Source organism: Chlamydotis macqueenii, chromosome 2, assembly GCF_036417535.1.
Source record: "Chlamydotis macqueenii isolate bChlMac1 chromosome 2, bChlMac1.mat, whole genome shotgun sequence".
NCBI classification, from domain to species: domain Eukaryota; kingdom Metazoa; phylum Chordata; class Aves; order Otidiformes; family Otididae; genus Chlamydotis; species Chlamydotis macqueenii.
In genome coordinates this window covers 95,181,538-95,199,144 of record NC_141557.1, presented here as the reverse complement: position 1 = coordinate 95,199,144, position 17,607 = coordinate 95,181,538, and the positions used below count along the sequence as shown (strand labels likewise).

At 42.6% G+C, this 17,607-nt stretch overlaps 1 protein-coding gene across 2 annotated transcripts in view; it reads left to right on the top strand.

Annotated features, from left to right (window-relative positions):
• The first annotated feature begins 3,499 nt into the window (after positions 1-3,499).
• LPCAT1 (lysophosphatidylcholine acyltransferase 1) overlaps positions 3,500-17,607 on the top strand; it is a 67,236-nt gene continuing 53,128 nt past the window's right edge. For both annotated transcript variants that reach the window (XM_086740474.1, XM_086740473.1), the window contains exons 1-3: positions 3,500-3,697; positions 10,133-10,275; positions 11,826-12,040. In XM_086740474.1, coding sequence (XP_086596600.1) covers positions 3,581-3,697; positions 10,133-10,275; positions 11,826-12,040 — 475 coding nt within the window. In that variant the 5' untranslated portion in view covers positions 3,500-3,580. The remainder of the gene's footprint in view (positions 3,698-10,132; positions 10,276-11,825; positions 12,041-17,607) is intronic.

The window sequence follows — 17,607 nt, the reverse complement described above, 5'->3', positions numbered from 1 at the left end:
TGTATGACACATTTTCTCCTCTTGTGAAGCAAGGTAGATTCCATAAATCCTGCAATAAATTTGTCACCTCTTCTTACGTCCTTAAAGACCTTACTAGATGAGCTACGTAACATATGCCAGCCTTGACAGCAACGTCATAGTTACCGCTCTTGTGATTTGCACAAAAAAAGTAGCAGTCAAACCCCAATATTATAGTCATGCTTTATCCAATCTCCAGATTAATTCACAAAAAAAAAATTAAATAAGTATATTATAACACATAAGTACAAAATACTGCCCTTTTTTAATGCATGCTTGCACAGTCTTATCCCTGAGAGTAAGTCTCATCATGTGTCTCTGAAAAGATCCAAATAAACTGTCCAGTTCATTTGCAGAGAAAGGAGTAGCGCCGCATAAGCATGGCTTATTCTGTCCTGCCATGTGGGGTGGTCGCTTCACCCCCCTGTTTATCATATGCCAAACTGGTTTGCTCGCAGACTCCCAGCCTGCCTTTCCCATTCAAGCTTTGCCCTGGGATTGCCCCTATTCCAGGGCTCATGCTCAGCTCCTTCACCGGCTGAATTTTCTTCCACAAGAAACGGGGCTTAGATCCATCTTTTTACAACGCCAGATTAAAGGCACTACAGAGATGGGGAAACACATTCCTGCACATTTATGAAAGCTAGGCTGGACATTTTAACTTATTCATCTTAACTTATACTGATCATAGCAGAATTTTAAAGAAAACAAATGAGAGCCAAAATCCAGGGAAGCATCTGTTAGCCGCCTAATAGTTCACGTATGTTCATATAGACTCTGAAACAACCCATCAAATTACAGCTCATGGAACATTATTCCTACTCGATAAATGAGTTCTATAAAACTACAAAGTCTCTTGGAAACTCCTTCAGGTGGTACAGACATGGTAATTAGAAAATAATAGACTAAAACCATGAAAGGAGTAATAAAAAGTCAGAATACTGCTTGTGCACTCAGTAATACAGAGCAGGTGCTCTAATAGAGAAGGTTTAAGTGCTAAAGGAACAGACAGGTGTCTCAGACTCCACCAGATTTTACAATTGCAGCAGATGCTACAAATACCAAATCTCTGATGTGACTAATAATAATATTAGATCATTTTTGGAAGCTGGCTTTAGAAAACTAACAAAACACAGCCAGAGAACCAAATAAGCCTGCCTGCATCTCACAGCTGAACCTCTTCCAATACCCTCAATCGCATCTTGTGTCCTACACCTACGGGACGTGGACTGAGTGCAGGCGCTGGAGCCCTCTGACGGGCTGCGTGCCGGGTAGCCGGTGGCCACCACCCTCAGCCCGCTAACCCGACAGGACAGCTTCTACCGGCTAGCAAGCCAGGCAGATTGATCCCAGTGGGGAGCTGCAACGAACCCCGCCCTGGCCACGCAGTGTGCGGGCTCTGTTAGAGGGAGTCTGCTTCGTTCTTCAAGAAATCTGTCGTTTATTATTGAAAGAAGCCCTGTACGGCTGAACTAAGCGCTGACTTGAAGACACTGGAGAGGGAGAGAAGGAGAGGGCAGCCAAATCATTTGGAACGCAGCTAAAATACTTCAGAGAGTTGAAGGTTAAAAGGGATCATTGGATCGCATACTCTGAGTGTGGGCCAGCAAGCCTTATCACTAGTCCCAAACTGAACCCAGCAGCTTGTTTATGGTTGAAACCATTGCATTTGCATTAGGTTATCTCAGCTCTCGACCACTGATTCTTTTATGTTATTTATACAATTTTAAGAAGCTTTAGCATGCAGTATATTTTCCTTGTGAAGGTATTTGAACACTGCAGCAAAGCCAACTGTTGCAGATCTTTTTGACAAACTAAATTGATGTTGCTTTTAAAATGTATTGTTGTAAGAGATTCCTTCCAGTACTGTAATATTTCAACAGCTCTTTTCTACACACCTTGTTCTAATATCAGTCTCATTAACAGGCACAGTAATTAATTTCCTGTACACTAATCCTGGTAGTACATCCAATAGCCATACTGGACAAATTGCACTGGGACTTTATCTCTAAAAGTTTGCTTGAAATTGTTTTTAGACGATCTTTTCCAAGACACAAGCTCTCGTTCCAGAGGCATGGCTTGTATTCTTGGAAAATACGTACACATTTGGCTGTAAAAGCCTGTTTGAAAGTGTTAATTTTCCTAAGCAGTCCAGATGACATTGCAGTTGCTCTCACAGCGGTTTACCAAGTTACTATTTAGCACATCCATACATTTTATGAACAGTGAGTTTATTTTGGATCTTTGGTAAAAGTCTTGAAAGATGCTGAGCCTGCACAACCTAATGCAAACCCCCACGTCATGAAGACTAACCTCTGAAAATTTTTCTGATCTTTCAAAAGTCAAAAAACTATTTATCTGTTGAACACATTAACTGTTTAATGGCATTAGCCATTAGAAGTATGTATGGTACTAACCATTGGACTCAGAGACCATCTTGCATTTCTAAGCCTAATTAGTAGGAACTGTAACCTTGATGGCTTTGCAGTTACTTTTTATCAATTTACCTTTAAATCTCCCTGAATAAGGCTATCAGAATTGTGTTATAAGACCTGCGAGATGACTGATATTAAGGACATCTTACACATCTTTTTATTAAAGGGTTTACGCATCTTTTCTACTCTTTTGCCTGCAGGTGATGTTGAAGTCAAGAGTTGTAGAGGTCATCCTGCTTGATCTTTTGAAAACAGGCAGAACACGAGTGCTTTTTATCTCTGGAGAACTTATTTCGTATCTCAGGATTTATTAAACCCTCAAATGTAGACACTTCGTGAGCCAACTCTGTCAAGACCCCAGGGTGCAAATTAGCTGGACTCTTCATTAAAAAATGCCCAGGTTTGCGCGGAAGGGAAGATTCCCCAAAGACTTGCCAAACACCTCGCTTCCTCCAGGCACAGCAGAGACGCCCGTTCAACGCCTTCGACCGCCCGCGTCGTGACTGCCACAGCACCCAACGACCTCCACCTCACAGAGACTCCCCTCATCCCTTCTGTTTGCCAGGGCTTTTTTAAAAATTCCCCTCAGCCGCTCCACACCCAGCAGCAGCACCCCTGCTCTGGGGCCCGACCGAAGTGCCAGCCCCGACCCCGGGGCGCACCTGAGCGGCGCTGGGGGCGGTGGCGGCGCCGGCGGCAGCACCCTGTCGGCGCCCCGGCCGCCAGACCCCCCCTCCGCCGCCCTTCCCTCGGGGGGGCCCCGGGCGGGGCCGCTCTCCCATCATGCCCCGAGGGGAACGGTTGGTGTTGGCGGGCGGGTGGGCGCGCGGCGAAGAGAAGGACGGAGGCTGCGCGTCCGCGCCCCCTCCTCTCTCCACATCAACCGCCCCCCCCCGCCCTCCGCTCCGCTTCCTTCCCCAACCGACGCGGAAACCGGCGCCCAGCCGGAGCCGCTGTAGCCGGCGCGCAAAGGCGCATGCGCGGGCCCCCAGGAGGGCGGGGGCCGGCGTCTAGTGGGGAGCCAGCGAGCGAGCGAGCCAGCCGGGCGCCGCTAGCCGGGGAGTAGCGGTCGCTGCGCAGCGCCCGCGCCCTCTCCGCTGCTGGGCCGCGCCTGCTCCTGCCCCGCCATGAAGTTGAGCAGCCGCGGCCGGGGATGCTGCGTGGCCGGCAGCCGGGAGCGCGGGCCGCCGCCGCGGAGCCCCTTCGTCCACCAGCTGCGCCTCAGCCCTCTGGAGAAAGCCAAGGTAGGGGCGTGCAGGGCCCGGCCCGCCCCCGCGCTTCCCGCCGCCGCCGCCTTTCGCGCGTCCCCCGCGGCGCACCGGCTGGCGGGGCCGCGTCCTGCGGCGGGACCGGGGGAAACCGGTGCCTCTGTGTGTGTGTGTGTGTGTGCGCAAGGCGGGCTTGCGGGGGCTGCGGCGGGCGGGCGGGCGGGGGCGGTGCGGGCGGTGGGCTGGAGGCGGCCGGGAGGCGAGGGGTCGGTGGGGGCGTGAGGGGCCAGCGGCCGCCGTAGAGCCCGCCGCTCGGAGGGCGTGTGCCTTAACTTCTCCACTGCTGCTTGCCTAAATATATATATTTTTAAAAATTGGATTTGTGTTGTTGTTTTTTTTGTTAAGTGGGGGGCAGGGGAGCAGTCCTGCAGAAGCACTCGTTTCCAGCATCAAGTTAAGGTATGCCTGGGCCGTGCATCTGAAGTTTGGCCCCTGGGCAAATAATCCCTGTGGCATAATTTACACATTGTATAGGTAGAGTGAGATGTCAGGATTCGGTGTTAAAATGCGAATTTGCAGTTGGATGGCTATGTTTTTTTTCCCCTCCGTGCCACTCCCTCACACGGTGAGCAGTAGGTGGTTGGATATTTGCAGTGCATGGCCCTTGTCTTAGACTTTCTGTAAGATCTGGGTCACAGCCTACAGTACCTGTCAACATGGAAATGAAGATCTAATAATCAACCTCTGGATCAAGGTGCTTTAGATCCAACTTTAATTTACCTTCTGAGCAAAGTTCGTCGTTGGGTTGCCCTGTTGCTGTCCACATATTTAACACAAGGCATGTATGGCCTGATTTACAAAACATTGGAATGTGCCTCATGTTAAGTGTCTGGCAGCCAAGGAATTCATAGTAGACTCCAGTGGGAAAGTGTTTTTCTTTTTTAAATCAGGTTTCCTAGTATGATACAGGAGCAACAGTTTGCATGGGAAAAGGGAGAAAAGGTTTGTGTCATTTGCCTCATTCAGTTTATACATGGAGCTTCCTCAATAAATTACATAGTTGTAGTGATTTCTTTTCCGTGTAACCCTACTTTGTTCTGTAAGTCATGTTTTCTATGTAATTAATGAGACAGAAGTCTTTCAGGGAGCAGAAGCAAAGATAGCATGTGTTCATAGGGACTGGGATTCTATCTAATAATAACAATAACAATGTTTTATTTTGCAATGTTACTGTATAGTTTTAATGTTATTTTCTATTTGGTTATTCGTAAGGAATTTACTCTTGGGAGGGAAGAGCACCAGTTTCATAGTTTTTGCGATATTGAGTCTCATATGAGCTACTGGCATTGCTGCTCTGTTGTTAGTCGTAACGGACCTTTAGCTGCCTCACCAGCAAAGTGGCTGGTTGTGGAACATACCTGCCTTCTGTGTGCGCTGCCCTGTACGTCTGTACGAGACATGAACCTTGCCACTGGATCTCAAGGCTATGCTATTTTCAATTAAAACTGCAAGATGTGTTTAAAACTCTGTGGTATTTTACAGTGCACAGACCAAAGGAATAGCCTCGCGAAAGAGCATGGCTCTGTTTTGCTTTTTAATGTACAGTGGCACGGAGTCCTTTAACCCAGCCTTTCTTTCCGTCTTATTTCTGCAGTTTTATGTGAGGAAACGGCACACAAGCTGACATAGAGAACTGTGATACATTTTCCTCTTTGCCTTAATTGTGCTCTCATAACATCTTTGCTAATTAAAAAAAAAGTTGTACTTGAGATAGAGGCTGTTTAAAAAGAGCTGTGGAACTGTTTCACTTATGAGAAATGCTGCTCTCCCAGAAAGGGAGGCTTCTTGAATGGGGAGGCTGCTTTACAGTCCATTAGAGCAGTGTGCGTTCTCTTCTGTGCAGTCCTGGCCTGTTACTGAGGGTTCAGTATGAAGTATTGCAGCTGAACTCACTTCCTGTTCAGCTGTAGGCTCATGTTATGTCACAGGCTTTTCTGTCTGCCCTGTGAATCGAACAGGGGTGAGTCCTGGGATTGATAAGTCTATCGAGGAAGGTTAGGAATGTGTGGGGACTGGAGGTACATGAAGAAGCTGGGGAGCACAGGGCACTGGGAGACAAGACTGCTTTGTCTGACGGTCTGTTGCTGATGGTCTGTCAGATAGCCCTGTTATCTTCACTACCCCCTCATCCTGCACTCTGCAAGAGGTTAGATTAGCTTTTTTGCTCATTAGTACAACTCAAAGTAAGTGCGATTTAGATAATTTCAGCCTGAGACTATGGGAGTGGGGAAAAAAAAAAAGAGGACAAAACAACCGCAAAGAGGAAGAACAACACCAAAAAGAAATCCATTTAAGTGCCAAGGGATTGTTCACATCATCTTTTATTGGCTTTTAAAAACTGGGAGGTAACAGAAGTGTAAAAGCAGTAAATTTATTTGAGAACTGAGTCTCGTGCTTCCTATAGAAATGATGGTTATTTCACTCTGATCTGAGGGTGATAGGGTGGGAGTCATTCTTGAAGCTACCTATTTTATTTCAGTACTATAGTAAAAAGAGCCTTTCTGGAAGACAGACAATCATAATTTCTTTAACCATGAATTTTGTTCATCCTAACATCGTCTAAGCGCCTATCACATAAGTCAAAACTCTTGATGCTAGTTACCTCTGCAGAACAGGCAGAAGCGTTGCTGGACCTGTCACAAAGTGTTTGTAGCTTTGTTTCCCTGCTGCTTAAAATACAGTGTGATACCATTTTCCTTGCTTCCAGTGTTCCTAGTCCTTTTATTACACCAATACTGATGTTCCTTTGGTGCCTTAGTGAGCTGATTTGGCTTACTAAACCAGCAGATTATTGTGGTTTTCTGTTTCTGATTGTTTTCCTTTGCTGGGGTTGTTTTCTTCACTCTAATGAGCTATATTGGCTCATTGCGAGCTCAGGTAAGTGCTAGAGCTGACTCAAAGGAAGAATTGAGGAAAGAGTGAACAGAATCACCCTCTTTAGCAGCAATAATCTGTTAGATCAGCTTAGCTGCACGTGAAAATTTCTGCTCCTGTATTTATCTACATGATTATGTCAATCATGGAACTTGCAGAATGGGAAAGTGGGTGGTAAGAGTTTTGTTGAGGGATTAATTCCTGGTTCTTTCAGTGCCATCTTTGGTGAATTGAGGCTACAGTGATGATAATAGTGAGGAAGTGAGGCAAGATGTGGTCTCTATCTGATGTTTTTAAAAGAAAAATCAAAACTTCTACCATGTTAAATGTGCAGTTCATCATTCTGTTTTCTTTGTTCAGTATGTGACCATTACTTTGTAATAAGTCATGGGAATTTTGATGCAGATAAACGGTTTTATAGTTCTGTTTCTCATTATCGCTAGTTTCTAAGATGCATTTTTTTCAGCTTCTCTGTGTATGAGAGGTGTATTACTGACTTTCAAGACAGGAAACTGAGATGTGCAGAAGAGGAAACAAGAATACTCTGTGATTCTCTTACTCATTGCTAAGATATGTAGGACCTGATGTTTGAAGAACTTGAAAAGGACTTAAGTTCAGATGTTGTACCTTCATTGTAAGTTCATACTCAAATCTGAATGCGGGGTCTCTAAACAAGGAGAACATGTGATACCTATTCAGTTTAAGTGACATGCATTACATCAGATTGAAGCCCTTCTGATGGAACAGTAGAGTATGGTTTCCCAGGGCAGCCTTCTATTACAAGCTGTAAGACCATCCTCTCCCTTCCTGTTGTCCGTGGGTCTTTCGCAGCATACACTTTGACGTCTGAAAAACTAAGTAGGGTCCTGTAGACCAGCAAATGTTAAATGAGCTGTAGTCAAACTCCTCTTGAGAAAATTAGTCATGAGCTGAACCTCCTGAGGTACAGCTCCAAATGGATTTGTAGCGTTTTTTAAATGTATCTCAAAATGCAGGTGTTTATGTATGACTTATTACCAGATAGAATTTGTAATTTTAATAGAAAACCTCTCTGGATGAATGTCCTAAATATGTAGAAATACGATCAGCAAAGTAAGATGTCCATACAAAGTCAGACCAGGAGTGCAGGTTTCCTGCATTCTGATCTTTGACAGCAGCCAGCAGGGACAGCATCTTCTCCCTTTTTCTGTCTGACCCAAACACTACTACTGTATGCAGGTTTTACAGGATAAAAGCTTTCTTACCCAGGAAGGTGTCCAAATGTAGATGTAGACTGAACTACTTTTCAAATGTTAGTGTCATTGTTGATTTCTAACCTCCTTCAGGGGCCAAACATACTTCTCCCTCCTACCAAATTTCTTGTGTGGACAGGTACTGCACTACTACCTTCTAAAAAAGAGGCTGGTGTGACAGCCAGATCGCGTACATCTGTGTACTTGGAATGACTTCTGGCCTTTTCTGGGCATTTATGGCGTCTTTCATAATCTTATGGATGCAGCTACTGCTTCCTTCTGTGATGTGGCTCTAAAGTGATCTTGATACAAAGGATTACTACACAGATGCAGAGAACTGAATAGCTCATGCCACCAGTCACCTGCCATTCAGCTTTGCCCTGGTATAGGAGGAGACTTTAAGGGGCAGGAAGGAGAAGGTGTGAATCCCAAAGGACTATGTGTCCTCATCTGCATTTTGTCTCCCTCTTTTCTTAACAGCTGGTCCTTCTTGTCTTACAAGCCTAAAAGCAGCTACTCTCTCTTCTCCCCTTTTTGCTGCCAGGCATCATGGTCTTGTCTATGGATGCAGAGTTGCATGAGCTGGCGTAACTTCAGTGCTTATCTGACCATTGGCAGAAGTTGAACTGGTTTGTCTGGGAAGCTAGCCTATCTAAGAACAAAATTCAGTTTTCTTTTGGTTCTGCAGACTGAAGCAGTCCACCTGGAGACTGGAATCCTGTTTTGGGGAATGAGACCGTGGTTGTTACGAGATGATGGTGCCAGTTTGAACCATCTCTGTAAAATCTGACATTGCAGTGGGCTTGTAGCTTAGGACTTGAAACTGGTAGCGTAGGGTTTTCTCCTTCTGTGTGTTCCCTGCCTCTGCCATAGATGTACAGATTTGTGCAGCTACAGGGTGAGCTGGTTATTGAGCTGTTTTGGGAAGTGAGAGGAAGCAGGAACAGATCAATGGAGAGCTGAGCATGTGCATGATGACTAGATGTGCATCAGAGAAGAGAAGAAGAATATGAATAATCCTTTCCACAGCAGCCTGGAGATGCCTCAGATTAAGCACAGCATGAGACAGTACCTTATGCCTCATTACTCATTCTTTGCCCATCTATTGTGATGCTGAAAAGTGCTTTTCTACCTCATCTGGTGCACCTGTGAATTTATAGCGTATTTCCTTTTGAATTCTCTTTCTTTACATGGCACTTCTATTTCATAGTGTCATCTTCATCTTCTGCTAGCCTCCGTTGTACAGCTTGAGGAGCATTGGTCCAGTCAGCTTCAAGCAGTTTTCCGTTCCCTCTTTCTCCCTTAGTCATCTGAAGCTGTACCCTCCTCCACTTTAAGAGCCTTTTTTTCTTTCTTCCTGTCCTTTGAGTGAGAAAGATGGGACTCTTGGCTCCTGGAGCTGTTTCCTAGAGCAAGTGGATCATTGCACAGATAGTTGCAGTGTTGTGTTTTCTGGAGGACCGTTTGGAACAACTCCAAACAGCTCAGGAAAGGTCCTGCTTTTGGGAGAAATCTTTTAAAAGACTGTGGGAGAATTCCAACATGCCATGTTTTTCACTAAAGTTGAAGGCAGAGGGCTGGTCAGCTGGGAGTGGGCTCTCTGAGAGCTAGAGTGCTGGGAGGAGGTGCAGAAGCAGCTAGGTTCACTGTGGCTTCCTGGGGGTGGATAACTTCTTGAAAAGTAGAGGTTTTCAAGGGATTGTGCCTGTTAGCACAGGCCTGTAACATAAACTGGTATGCATGTCCGGATGTTTGTTCAGAGGTGTCTCTGCACAGTGTTCCTCACTGTGGTTCCTCACAGCTTCTGGTTCCAAGAAAATACTACAGAGGATCTAGTGCCTGCCCAGGCCTGGAGGAGCTTTCCAGGCTGGGCCCTGTATTGCCATGTGAATACACCCTGCTGAAGAAGTGTACATCAGTGGCTGGGAGCTGCTGGGATAGACTGACTTCTCTACAGTGCAGTAAGATTTACAACACACCCATGCTAAATATTTACTTAATGTGAGGCTGTAGAATGGGAAAAGAGCATGTGGATGTATTCACTAACAAACATGGGTCTGAAGACATGTGGAAAGCTAAGACTGCGTTAATTTTAAAGAGTGCCCTGTGTTTCAGTTATAATTAAGATTGGTGAATACAAAATTGTTATGCAGACACTACAATTATTTGTTTGGAATTGAAGCATATTCTGCTAGTTTTAATGTTAGATATTTTTAAGTAAAGACTTCAGATCAATTTCTAGGAATTGCTGACATTTTCATTCTGAGATTATCTTAGAATAATGTGTTTGTTTTGGATTTTGCAGATTGCCTTCATGACCTTGACTCTGTTTCCTATCCGACTCTTTTTTGCTGCTTTTATGATGTTGTTGGCCTGGCCTTTTGCATTCATTGCTTCAATGGGATCTGAGGAGCGAGAGCTTGAAAAGCCCCTCTCCTGGTGGCGAAAGTGAGTCACTGATGTGGTGAAATACTGAAAGAATCATTATTTGGTTCAGCAGTTTGAAGTAGAGAAGGTTGGAAATACCTGATATCTGTCCCACAGACCTGCTCTTCTCTTCAAAAGAAAAATACAAAAATTGTTATTTAAACACTTTCCTTGGAAGGGAAACTAGAAGTGCCTTAACTGTTTGATTTACCAGGTGACACAAGAATTACAGGGAGAAAAACTGGTTATCTGCGGCCTCTTATCTTTATTGAGGATGTAGTGCTTCATTGTGAATTTCAGTTATTCCTGTAATGTCAGCTTTTTATTTTGAAGATTGACGCTACAAAATGTGTCCAGATTTCATATTGTAAATTGTTGTTTTAAAGTGCTTCACCCCATTGTTTACTGCATTGTGATGAATCAACAAAACTTCTGTTGATTCTCTGAGGGCTTGCCCTATGCTTTGGTGCTTATTAATAAGTCTGTGCTTGCTTTGATATTGGAATGCTAATTAAGGTAGAATGTAGGATAGTGTTCACCCATCCATGAAACCTGTCGTTTGAGGAACAAGGAGGGAGGAGTGTATCACCTCTTCTGTAGAAAACTTTAAAATTAGGAGCTGGCACTTGCATGAGGGAAGCTGATTGTATTTTGCATCGCAGGAGGGAAGGAGGTTGAGAACCACAGCGGCACATCACTTTACACTTCATTTAGAATTATATCAGTATAATGGCTAAAGGAATAATGGACTGCCTTCAATCTTGCATACAGTTATTTTGAAGCTTTTTAGATTTTCCCTCCCCCATTTCATCCACTTTTCAGTGTCACCCTGCTCTCCAGTCTCCAGTCCCTGTGTATATAACAATTTGTGGTGTTTGGTTTTTGCACTCTAATGGTTCAAAGTAAATGCTTATCTTTTCATGACTGTCAAGAAAATTTGAAAAGCAAGCAACCAAAACCTCACAAAAAAACCAAACTGAAACAAAACCTCACAAAAAAAACAAAAACCCCAAACCCCTGAACACTTTAGGAGGAGATGGGGGGGGGAAATGGAAGAAAGTAAAATATTTCCAAAGTTCACAGCTGTATTCTATAGTCATCCCGGTGTTTGAGAATCTCTGCCCTGTGCTTCTCCACTTTTTTATTTGGGTAAACTTGAACCCAAGAATCAGGGTTGTTGCATTCTAGTAATATCCTAATAGCATTTTTCAAGACTCAGTTTACTAGAGCTTTTTTGTTTTACTAGAAAGCATTATTAGACATTGTATAGAAGAAACTCAGCAGTCAGTCTGAATCAAAATTAATTTAGTGATAAAATAAATGCCAATTTTATTGTCATTAAAAAGCATTAATATTCAGGCATGAAATGAAACTGAATTGACATCTTACGTTGAAATTGTTTTTAGGTCTGCTGTGAAAGAGAAAACGAAAGGTCTGTGCAGTGTTCCTGCACTGTTTAAGCAATGTACCCTGTCTTTACTTCTGTCATGTTTATAAAGTTTTTATGTAACACTTTTGGTTATTTTAAGGTATTCCTGTGTCAGTGTAACTGTTTTCTCAACTCTTTGCAGGATAGTGGATATTTTGCTGAAAGCAATCATGAGAATGATGTGGCTTGCTGGTGGATTCCACTGGATAAATGTGAAAGGCAGACGGGCATTGCCAGAAGAAGCAGCAATATTAACTGTGGCTCCCCATTCTTCCTACTTTGATGCCATTCCAGTAACTATGACCTTCGCTTCCATTGTGATGAAAGCAGAAAGCAAAGATATTCCTGTTTGGGGAAGTAAGTTGGTAGATGCTTAATTTTTCATGAACAATTAGAAATTATTACTTAGGACGTTCACTGGTTGTGTATGAGAAGGCCTGAAACACAAAGAAAACTTTGCTGTAATATATGGTCTACCAAAACTTGGTGCAAGTTGGGGTGCTGTGGCAGAAATGTGTTTTAGGAATGTTGTCTGCTCTGAATGATACCCTGCCTTTAGGGAGTGCTGCTAATCCTTCGTGCATCAGTAAGTTTGTTTCAGGCAGCATATGAGAGATGAGCAAGAGCAGATTGTTGTGCACTCAGATTTAGTTATAAGAAATGCAAATGCCCAAGTCAGTAGTGTTGTCACACTGTATTTGGAATTATCAGTGTAGGTTCTCACAAAGGCTTGAGAGATACCTGTGTTTTTTGGTGCAGTTGTGCCAAAAAAGTCTGTAAACTTTTGGACTTGTAGACTTCTAACCAAAGTCTGTGTGGAAGAAACCTTTTGTGTTGTGTCTAGGGACCAGCAAAGTTCAAAGAATCTTCGTGTCTCATTGTGTAAATTCTGACAATGGTTATGAACTCTTCAGTTAATCATCAGTGGTGAAGGAAATTACCCACTTGGTACACACACTAGGTTAACAAACTCTGGGGAGGAGTTGCTTGCCCAAATATAAATGACATTTCAGCGGTCATAAAAAGAATCAATATCTGATAAGTAGAAAATGCCAGGACAGACAAAGCACATCACCGCAATGCTGAGGAAGGACTTGTATTTCTACGCAATGGCTTTCTAGAGTTTTGGTAGGCTGATGATGTGAAGTTCACTAGACCACTTCAGTGTAAAGATGTAGTCCAGGGAAGGTGACGTCTTTGAATTTTTGCATTGACTGAGGAAGTTAGATCAGTTTGTTCATCACCACAGGTCATTAAACTTTCCTGTTTTGTCTACTGGACTCCAGGTCAGGACAAGCTCTTAGCATAAGTTCTGGATAGTTACACTTTGCTACCTTATTTTTGGCTGATAAAGCAACCTGGATAAAAGTTATTTTTCATTGCTGAAGTGGTCAGTGCTACTGCAGAAATACTTAGATAAGAAAGATAAGAGTTTTATCAGTAAATATGATTTGGTGGAGATTTTGTTGAAGAACTTCTGTGATTCAAACATCTGTGGTCTGAATTTTGAAAATAATAAATTTAAGGTGATAGGCTAATTTAAACTTTAAGTGACTTCTGAACATCTGTAACCTCATCCTCTGAAAAAGAGAGGTAGTTGGTACCTGTGGAATGAATGGGGGAGATATGTTAGCTGAAGTTTGTAAAGGGAAAAGAGGTCATTTATACTTGGCAGAATACAGAAGAGCTATAGAGGAAGGGAGAATCATAGCTGCTGTAAAAACTAGCAGTTCTGTGGTGGAGGAGAGTTTCCACATCTAATGAGCTTGAACAAAGTTTATAAATTTATCTTTTGAAAGTGCTTTATAGGCCTTTCTTGAGCATCATGATTAAAAGACAAGAAATAAGTAAATCAGTGGGAAATATATATGCTCTGATAGCTGGGTATGTTTTAATCTTGGAACTTAAAAGATACCAAATTACTTACTCATCAGAAGTTACAAACTACAGTATATAGGTAACCTGCAAACCAACACAACTGCCTTCATAAAATACTTTTTAGACTGGCAGCAGAAAGCTAAAACATACAGCTATGTCCTCATACCGGTATGGCAGGTGTGAGAGCAAACAGCAGTCTTAGTGATATGAAAAGGGTCTTTGTCCCTCAAGAAGTTCTTAAGGGAAATGCATCACACTTTGAAAGACCAACCCAAATACCACAGAATTTACTTCTATCAAAGCTAAAGAGAACACTGAAGTTTACCTCTCACTACTGACCTCTTCTTGTCCTACACACCACGAGTTTCCTGCTTTTCTCTTTGAAACTTTCTCATTAACACTGCCTCTATACCAGGAATACTTGGTTCTGTCAGGTGGTCTGTCTACTGAGCATTTAGTCAAACTCAAAGAAGTTCTTCTCGATGCATACTTAGCTTTAAGTCATTGGTTCAGGTTTGGGTCAAAAAGTATGTGTTTCTGTGTATGACTGTTGCTCTAATAAGATACTGCCACTAAACTTACAAGTCTCAGTAACAGAGTACTGTGACTACAGTAACACTCGAAGAAGAATATAACTCCAAGTGCAAAAGATGGTAATTTTAATTTACTTCAGTTTTGTGCATTGATACAACTTTGGTTATTTGTTGTGTGGGGGGCTGACTTTTTTTTTTAAAATGACACACCTCCCACACCTCCCCCTTAAGGTCTCTGTGTCCGTATACACAGGAAGCCATTTTATTCTGGAACCTTAATATTTTTTTTCCGCCATAACCTTCAGAAGACTTCTGAGCCCCTTGCAGATTTTCTTCTTTCTCCAGAGAAAGAGCGGTTTTCATATTACATATTGTTTCATTAGAAAAGATGTGAGTTCAGAACTTTGTGAGTGTGTTCATTTGAGTAAGGCAGATCTTAAAAACAAAGCCCAAGATAGCGCTTTTCAGCCCTTCACCTTCATGTTTTTGTAAGCCTTAAATACAGAATGCACAAGAGAGCAGCTGCTATTAGAAAAATCATCTGTGTTTTTTCCCATAGTAGGAAAAATCAAGGGGTAAATACTGTAGATGGATCTTCCAGTGCAAGTCTACCTGTATTACACAGCCTACCTACATGTTTATGCAAACAAAGTCAGTCTGTACTGGCTATGTAGGCTGCCATCTCAGCATATCAGAGGAATGTATGTGATGGGATTTTGTGGTGTTTGGGGGAGAGGCCATGTGAAAGCCTCAGGTTCAGTATTCTCTACTCTTGCAGCAGATCTGTCACTCTGTTTGATGCTTTTCTATGGTGGTGAAAATGTTACAGCCTACTCAAAAACGTGTGTGGGGATACACTTCAGAAGAACAGTATTTAGTTCCACGCTGCCATTTCGTTGGTTTCTGTGTTCTGTGACGCCTTGTAGACCAGTGGTGATGCTGCCAGTATATCTTTATCTGCTGTATGGGAATAACTGTCGAGCATAATTTAAATGGTTTGTTCCAATACTTTCTTCTGTTGTATGTTAAGTAGCATTTAATGTCTTGGATTTGAAACAAGGTTTCCTCACCTACATTTGCCTGGAAGTAGATTAAATACCTTATTTTTTTTCCTATTATCCCCAGAAGTTCATTGACCCCAGTCATATGTGCTCCGTTCATCAGAGAAACCTTTTCTGCTTATGCATCAGCTGGTGCTTGAAATGATTGCATGGGTGTTATGATTCTGAAGTCAGTGGGAGTTGCCGCTCTGCAATTAAAGGCAATTCTGAATTTTTGCAGACTCTCTTTAAAAAGGCTGTTTTGTGCTAGAGCAGCTTTCCATTGGTTAGTGTGCCTGTGGCGTTCTGACTGCCCTGCAAGGCAGAGGCTTTGACAAATGGCTGGCAGTACTGTTTAAACTGCAGGCACCTGCCTGAGAAGGTGAAGTACAGCATGTGTCACTTGTCTTCAAGACCACTGGTGATGAGGTGAAGTTGGGGATGAGACTACATCAAGTAGAACTGACTCTGTTAGAGAAAAAGCTGGAATAATGACACTGGCAAGGTCAATTTTGTGAATTGAGGGATTATCTACCATCACCCACTAGAATTTGTAATTTAAAGGTGGTTTTAACGGAGTGAGAGGAGATGGACAAGCACCTCTTTCAGCAGATAGTTGAGCTGTGGTTTTCACTACCTGGTTATGCCTGATCTTGGACAGTTAAACTGATGAGCAGAGAAGGTTAAGATTATGTTCTGTTTATTAAGCATATTGCACAGTTCTAGTTGGTTCCTTTAGATCCTCAGTATACCAACTGTCTGAAGCATTTTTATGCATGCTGCTTTTTGCCCCTGCCCTGATTTTGCTCTGCTCCTGCCTGTTCCTTGCCTTACATGTAGTACCTTACAGTACTGTCTCCAGGCTTCTCTATATTTTTTTACTTGACTTCTGACTGCAGTCTTGTCCACCTGTTTGCTATGTTTCTCAGCTTCACTTTAGACCTGACCATGCTCCTGACCATTTCTTGTGCAGATTGACTTGGTACAACCTTTGAATTTTCAGCTTCTTGTCTATTTACTGAACGCGAAAATATGTGGTGAGAATAAAGGTCTCTATAGCCTTGTGCTCTGTTTTCAAAAGTGATTATGAAAATAGTATATGAGGAAAGGGAAGTACAGAGGTAGTCTTCCCTTGGTATGTACTTTCAGCTGCTTACCAATGACTGAGAATTTCAATTTCAGTTAAATTGTTCAACTTAGCCTCTAATGGCATGGTAGCTGATGTCTTACAAGGTTTTAAGTTGCTGTTTATTGTTAAAACAGTAATTGTGTCAGCTTTTTAGTCTGATCCCTAAGGAAGTAAGACTTACTATGATCACCCTGTCTCTCCATTAGACTTAGATTTGATGTGATAGGTTGAAATAGTGATGGCTCAGATAAGAGCCTCGGAGTGCTGGAATTATCTTGTTCATTCCTTGGCCTGAAGTAACCTGAATTCCATCGCGTGGGCCTAATGTGAAAGAAACTTGAGGGTGAAGACTAAGCATGTTTGCATCTTTTTTACTTTCTTTTACTTTGATAATGTTGGTTTTGCTACAGAATAGTAATTTGCAGGAGTAGAGGAAACTCAGGACTAGCATCACTAAGAAACAAAATTAAGAGTTATGAAACCAGGTGTAGTTTCCTTTGCATCTTTTATTGCTTGCTCTGTTTGTTTTTTCTGCTTTGTTTGTGTGGTAGTTTTATGATTTGTTTGGGGAATTTTTTTGTTTGTTTGTTTGGGCTTTTTTACCTTTCCAGAGCAGTAACCCCAGCTAGTTCATGATGATCTTTGCTCCCCTAGCAAGCATTGTTCTATGGATGTTGTCTAAGAGCAGGCATGCAGGAAACAGTGCAAGAATATGGTAGCTTTTATGTGATAGACTGTCTTCTAAGCGTCATGACTTGTGTCAGTATTTCAGAGGCTGGCGGAATGTTTGGGAACTTGTTGTAAGGTGTGATGGATTAGCTTCACAGAACCATAGAAGGATTTTGGTGAGTTGCTGGCTAAACTGTTGGTGGGGTAACACCAGAATCTGCAGCTTTCGTGGAGTACAGGACTGCAATGCTCTTTTTTCTTCAAGCTTTAAGTACTGGCTGATCCGTTAATGCAGGAAGTCTATCCTTGACAGAAGAAGATTATACAGTTAGTGTCAGTGAACTCATCTTGCAGTAGTTGGAAATATGAAAACTGTATTTTATATTTGCATTTTAGGCAAATAGAAAAGCTAGTGAGTTAGTGACTTTTGAACCTTCAAATAGATTACAAGATAAAAAAATGAAAATATATTTGAAGACAGCCTGCTTAAATAAAAGCATGAAGTAGTATATTTGAAGATACTTTTCTTGTAGTGCTTTTTGATACTGCAAAAGAGTTGTATATGCTACTTGTTGTTTTGTAAGTGGACCTCAGTGTCCTTGTGACAGGCATGCATGGAGAGGATATTGTGGATTGATTTCTGATTCTTGCTCGCGCTCGTTTTGTGTCTGGCTA